The 7124-nt window shown below is 40.5% G+C and overlaps 2 protein-coding genes across 2 annotated transcripts; both read left to right on the top strand.

Moving 5' to 3' along the window:
* Window positions 1-417: 417 nt before the first annotated feature.
* LOC307072812 (gamma-crystallin M1-like) lies at window positions 418-1057 on the top strand (the record flags this gene model as incomplete). Its single annotated transcript, XM_079732301.1, has 2 exons — window positions 418-672; window positions 785-1057. The coding sequence occupies exons 1-2, from the start codon at window positions 469-471 to the stop codon at window positions 1055-1057; spliced, it is 477 nt and encodes a 158-aa protein (XP_079588427.1). The 5' UTR covers window positions 418-468.
* Window positions 1058-4275: 3218 nt separating this feature from the next.
* LOC307072815 (gamma-crystallin M1-like) lies at window positions 4276-4916 on the top strand (the record flags this gene model as incomplete). The annotated part of the gene is made up of 2 exons (XM_079732304.1): window positions 4276-4530; window positions 4644-4916. The coding sequence occupies exons 1-2, from the start codon at window positions 4327-4329 to the stop codon at window positions 4914-4916; spliced, it is 477 nt and encodes a 158-aa protein (XP_079588430.1). The 5' UTR covers window positions 4276-4326.
* Between the last annotated feature and the right edge of the window lie 2208 nt (window positions 4917-7124).

Raw genomic sequence — 7124 nt, 5'->3', positions numbered from 1 at the left:
TTTAACCCTATTTAGGGTTCTCGGTGTATCCATCTATACGTTAAATTAGCTCAACCTTGTTAAGAACATGTAGAAGCTTCTCAATGGGCTTTTACAGTATGTTGAGTCAGAGTCATGAGTCAGTAGTTTGAACAATAGGGGCCGTCATGCAGTCTTTTGGTCTGTTCAGGTATAAATGTAGGGGCTTGACACAGGTAGAGCATCAGTTCACCAACCGATCTCTGAGAGACCTGAGAAACCAACACCGCAATCATGATGGGCAAGGTAAAGAAATATTAACTTAATTCATTGATTTCTATTTTTATAATAACATAAAAAATATATTTTACATTAAATATTATAGCCAACTTGTTATTATCAATAAGTAATAGCACAATGTTCTGTAATGATATACCATGGTTGACAAATGTTTTGTTTCAGATCACTTTCTACGAGGAGAAGAACTTCCAGGGTCGCTCCTATGAGTGCATGAGCGACTGCTCCGACATGTCCTCCCACATGAGCAGGTGCCAGTCCTGCAGGGTGGACAGCGGATGCTTCATGCTCTATGAGAGGAACAACTACATGGGCCAGCAGTTCTTCATGAGGAGGGGAGAGTACAACGACATGCACCGCATGCAGAGCATGGGAATGATGTTTGACAACATCAGGTCCTGCAGGATGATTCCCTTTGTAAGAGAACTTAGCAACAGTTCAACGTTACACTAACAAAGCTCAACTGTTAAATTGACTTTGTTTGCTAATAAATCAGCTTACACAGTTTCTCTGAATCTCTGCATTACAGCACAGAGGCCAGTTCAGGATGAAGATCTACGAGAGGGAGAACTTCGGTGGTCAGTCCAATGAGATGATGGACGACTGTGACAACATCCAGGATCGTTACCGCATGTCTGACTGCCAGTCCTGCCACGTGATGGACGGACACTGGCTGATGTACGAGCAGCCCCACTACAAGGGAAGGATGATGTACATGAGGCCCGGAGAGTACAGGAGCTTCAGGGAGATGATGAGCGGCCAGAGGTTCATGAGCATGAGGCGTATCACTGACATGTGTTAGTTTTATCATCAATAAAACATGATCTAACTTAAATTTGCTGAATTTCTTGCTTATTATTTGTGAAATAGGACCACTGAGCATACAGAAGACCATCAGCGCAACATTTGAAAGCCAACCTTGAGTGTTTTGAACCACTGATCTCATAGAGAGATTCCATGAGTTGGCCTAATGTCAGAACCAAGGCTTCCAAAGGCCTATCCCCCTGAGGTTTATCAAAGAAGAACTATCCCGTTAATCACAGATTGTAAGATTGTAATGGTAGAGAAGGTGTAGCAGTGCATTACCATCACTGCCACCATTTAATCAACAATTCCAACCCCTCAATTTGTCAATTTGTCACCTAGCCGGAGTATCTTCTAAATGTTCCTCCACCTTAGCCTTGTGAGACCATCCTGATTTTCACGGTTTATTTTAGCAATGATCATTAGCCATAGGCAGTATATCTTTCCTAATATGGGCACAGTCTTACATTGTTAAATTCTCACGACTGTTATACCGTTTGCTGGTCAACTCCCTCCAGCGAGCGTTGATTGATCCAGGCATTATTTTAATGTTTTCCAAAAATGGTCTCACGAGACTACCTCCACCTCAGAAGTGCTGTAGTTCAAAAAGACCAGGAAAAACTTAAAGGACACTGCCAGTCTGGGTGGTCCAACCATTGTAACCGCCTCCCCTTGCTTAACTAAAATATCTAAGATACAATTGTCAAAATCGCTGTGTTATGCTGATTCTGCATTTCGCATAAACACAAGACATTTTGTAGTACTTTCATGGAAATTCACGCATGTGGGTTCTTTTGTCCACATGCTCTGTACCAACCGATAGAGATTGATTGCAAAAGACAGTGGCAGTGTTACTATAGCAGTGCAATGTGTGTAATCCAAAAATATGAATTAGATAGGCAATTGTGAGTATGCACATATATGTGTGCCTCTTATAAGCTTGATTGTATTGCTAACTTTATCTGAGCTTTTACTCCAACTTATTTGAGATTTTAAAAAATAAGGAAATTGTGTGTTTACTTCAAGGCATTTCAATTAACAAGGCAAATATAAGATGGAATATTTGCCAACACAAAATACATGGATCTCTGAAAACTAGATAAAATAAAAACAAATCAATAAAAGTTGGACCATCTTGAGGCCACTGTCTGCTGTGGTTTGTTTTCTAGTAGGTGGGAACAGTATGAACGCTGTAGAAACTCTGTGGAAGCAATCGGGAGGCAAGACGGTGCCGGAAAATAAAAGAGGCAAACAAACAATAAACTAACATAGACCAATAACTTCAGCTGGGAAAACAACAATGAACAAAACAAAACAGATTAAATATGACTTATATTGTATACATCAACAATAAATAAAACAACTTGACCCAATGTCCAGTCGTCATTGCCTACAAACTTCATACGTAGTCACCATTCAATGATGTTTTTTTTAACACCTTCAACATTAGGGCACAGCCATGATTTACAGCTAGTGACATCAGCAGAGTGGCCCTCGCGAGCACGCATCCATCATCTGTCCAATACAAAGTGAATGGGAGGGGAGAGCCACACTCGAGGCCCTGCATTACGTGGGGCAGAGCCGCGGGTAAGGGATTCTTCGAAGGCTCGCGTGCGGTCAAGTGAACTCAGTGGCGGGTAAAGGGGAGGGAAAAAAGTTGAACTTCAGTTAACTTTATGGAAATGAGCGCGACTCGCAGCACGTGTTCGGCCATGTGTTTGGACAATCGGAATTTAGCGATTACTGGTGGAGCATACGGACTTGTGGTGGAATTTAATGTCCTGGTTTTAAGCCCTTCCAGCGACAAAGTGGTGAACTCTGAGAAGCAGCCACTGGAGAGGCTTTGAACAGGGCGCTGCCACAATCGAGGCAACGCATTTAGCGGGCCGAGCTGTTGGACTTGTGAGATCATCATGACCTTGCGAGTACCCATACTGTTTCTTTCTGCATTATCATTCTGGCCTTGACCCCATTGAAAGCCAATTAAAAAATAAATAAAAAATAGGTCGAACCGATGATAACCAAGAAATACCGCAGTCTGCCGAAATAAGAAAAAACATGGCGGGGCCAGAAAAGGTTTCATAATCTAACGAGCACTCTTAATTGTTTATCCAAATTAAGACAGAATCATTGTCAAATATTTACAGAAATCTACACAAAGGCTTTTTCGCAGAGAAGTACATGTTTTGCTTCACTTCAAACTAGATACGGCAAGAGCAAAGAGAACAAGAGCAGCACCTAGTTATTTTATCCATTTGGCAAAGGCCAGACAAATTTATATAAAAACCAAACTTGGCTATCTGGATGGTCCCATTAACTCCTCATAGCCTACTAAATCAACCCCCTCCTTGTTCAGGAGGGCTTTAGAATTCAAATCAATTACTTGATCATTTTGAATGGATGTGTTTTTGAAAATTTAGAATCAGAATTGTCCAACACAAATCCAAGTTAAAGTTCAATTATTGTGTCATATATATATATATATATATATAAAGGACAATATATCATCAATAAAAATATATGACATGATATATCAATATAAACCTTTTGTTAATGTCTTCTGTTTCATTATTTGATTTCATTGTTTCGGCAGGAAGTATTTGCATGGATCTTGCCAATGAAAGAGAGTTGGTAGACTGTCCTCCACCAGACAACCAAACTCAGTTTTACTTAGGTTTATTGAATAAAAAGATATGGTTACATATCTTTACCCTTTGTTTTGGGTAGATACAAATATTGTTGAGAAAATGTCACAAGGAATTACAATTAGTAATAACAAGTTCGTTTTGAATCCTCTTTAGGTTTTTCAGGGCAGTATCCATCTATACGTTAAAATAGCTCAACCCTGTTAAGAGCATGTGGAAGCTTCTCAATGGGTTTCTACAGTATGTTGAGTCAGGGTCATGAGTCAGTAGTTTGAACAATAGGGGCCGTCATGCAGTCTTTGGGTCTGTTCAGGTATAAATGTAGGGGCCTGACACAGGTAGAGCATCAGTTCACCAACCGATCTCTGAGAGACCTGAAAAACCAACACCGCAATCATGATGGGCAAGGTAAAGATATATTAACACAAATCATTGATTTGTATTCATGTAATAACTAAATTATATAAATTAAATATATTGTACATTAAATATTGCAGCCAACATGTTGCTATCATTTAGTAATAGCACAATGTTCTGTAATGATATACCATGGTTGACAAATTCTTTGTTTCAGATCACTTTCTACGAGGAGAAGAACTTCCAGGGTCGCTCCTATGAGTGCATGAGCGACTGCTCCGACATGTCCTCCCACATGAGCAGGTGCCAGTCCTGCAGGGTGGACAGCGGCTGCTTCATGCTCTATGAGAGGAACAACTACATGGGCCAGCAGTTCTTCATGAGGAGGGGAGAGTACAACGACATGCACCGCATGCAGAGCATGGGAATGATGTTTGACAACATCAGGTCCTGCAGAATGATCCCCTTTGTAAGAGAACTCACCAAAAGTTGAATTGCTACACTAACAAAGCTCAACTGTTAAATTGACTTTGTTTGCTCATAAGTCAGCTTAAACTGTTTCTCTGAATCTCTGAATTGCAGCACAGAGGCCAGTTCAGGATGAAGATCTACGAGAGGGAGAACTTCGGTGGTCAGTTCAATGAGATGATGGACGACTGTGACAACATCCAGGATCGTTACCGCATGTCCGACTGCCAGTCCTGCCACGTGATGGACGGACACTGGCTGATGTACGAGCAGCCCCACTACAAGGGAAGGATGATGTACATGAGGCCCGGAGAGTACAGGAGCTTCAGGGATATGATGAGCGGCCAGAGGTTCATGAGCATGAGGCGTATCACTGACATGTGTTAGTTTCCTCATCAATAAAACATGATCTATATTACATTTGATGGATTTCTTGCTTGTTATTTTTAGTGAAATAGGACCACTGAGCATACAGAAGACCATCAGAGCAACATTGGAAAGCTAACCTTGAGTGTTTTGAACCACTGATCTCACAGAGATTTTATGAGTTGGCCTAATGTCAGAACCAAGGCTTCCAAAGGCCTATACCTCTGAGGTTTCTTAAAGACTAACTATCCCGTTATTCACAGAATGTGTAATGGGAGACAAGGTGTAGCAGTGTATTAAATGTTTGCACCAACATCGCTGCACCTCCATGTCATACATATTTCCAACCCATCAATTTGCGATCTTCGATAATCTCCACCTGTCCATGGTATCTTCTAAAGCAGTATTTCTCAACTTTTGGGTCGGGACCCAAAACTGTCTCCCAAGGCCAGACCAGTTGAGGACAATTGTTTTTAAGGTTCCTCCAACATAGCATCATGAGACCAGCTGGATATTCATGTTTGAGATTTGCAATGATTATTAGACTGGCTATGCAGCAATTAATATCATAATATGGCTGCAGCCATACATTGTTAAACAAACTCTAGACTGTTTGACTACTTGTTGGTCAACTACCTCCACCTCAAAATTGATGCAGTTCAAAAATACCAGGCAAATCTCAAAAGACAATGTCGGTCTGGGTGATTCAACCATTGTAGCAATCAACATAATTTTTTTGTGCATATTCTGCATTTCCCATAAACAAAAGACATTTTGTAGTACTTTTATTGAAATTAATGTTATTTTGTCCAGCAAATTCTGTACCATCTGATAAACATTAATTTCAAAAGACAGTGTCATTGTTACAATATGCAGTGCAATGTGTGGAATCCGAATTAGTGTAGGCAATGGTGTGAATGCACATAGATGGGGTGCATCTGACTAATTACCTTGAATGTATTGCTTAATTTATTTGAGCTTTAATTTCAACTAATTTAAGATTTAATAATAAAAAAGGAAATTCATTATTAACATGAATGTATTTCAATTAACAAGGCAAATATAACATTGGATATTTGCCAACACAAAATACATGGATCTTCGAAAACTAAATAAAATGATCACGTATGAATCAAGAAGAATCGGGCCATCTTAAGGCCCTGACCACAGCCCTCTGCTGTGGTTTCTTCTCCAGTAGGTGGGAACAGTATGAATGCTGTAGAAACTCTGTGGCAGAAATCGTGACGTAATACGGTGATGGAAAAGAAAAAAGGCAAACAAACAATAAACTAACATAGACCAATAACTTCAGCTGGGAAAACGATGAACCAAACAAATGTGATTAAATATGACTCATGTTGTTCACATCGGCAATAAATAATACAATTTGACCCAATGTCCGGACGAGTTTGGCTAGCTGTGTCGCCAAAATAGGAAGTGAAGTTCAGGTTGTAGATGTACATTCTTAACTAGTACGGTCCCCAAACTTCATACATAGTCACCATACATAGTTTTTTTTAACAACTTCCACATTGGGGCGCAGCCATGACTAACAGCCAGTGAAATCAGCAGTGTTTCAAAATGACAGTTCACCATCTAAATATCCATATGATGGAATCATCAGGAAGACATATTTCGATGTTACTCTCAGACACCGCCCTCCTAAGTTTAATTGGTGAGACCTGAGATGTGACTCTAAAACCCAGGTCTTTCAGTGGCAAGTTCTCAGGCAGAACTTTAAGTCCCTGTTGTATCATCTATGCACTGCAGAGACCTGCTCGAGAACATCCTTAAAGCAACCCAGCAGTTTAGGATTAATTCTGTGGCATATGCCGCCAAATGCACCACTTCCAGCAATCGGTCCACGGTGTCATGTCAATGATTGAGGCACGTCCCACCGCGACTTGCGTCATCTAACAAACAAACCCATACACCTCACAGTGACTATATTGTACCGTGTCAAAATGACAATATTCCACAGCACTTCATTAGCACCGTCATATGCATGAGTGTTATATGCATTGGAGGAGCTGTTCAATAGGTAGGGCTTCATTTTGTCACTTACTGAAATAAAATCGTTACTCACAATAAGTTGTTTTAGCCGGTCTCTGTCAAACGTTCTGCTCTGCTTTGAATTAAAGTCGGGTTCTTTTGTTGAAATCAAAGTGCCTTTCCGAGGTACTTCCAACACCATGACATGGGCGGATGTATGGATCTCCATCTGGGCAG

This window comes from Pollachius pollachius, assembly GCF_949987615.1.
Source record: "Pollachius pollachius genome assembly, chromosome: 3".
NCBI lineage: Eukaryota > Metazoa > Chordata > Actinopteri > Gadiformes > Gadidae > Pollachius > Pollachius pollachius.
This window is presented reverse-complemented; position numbering and strand designations above follow the sequence as displayed.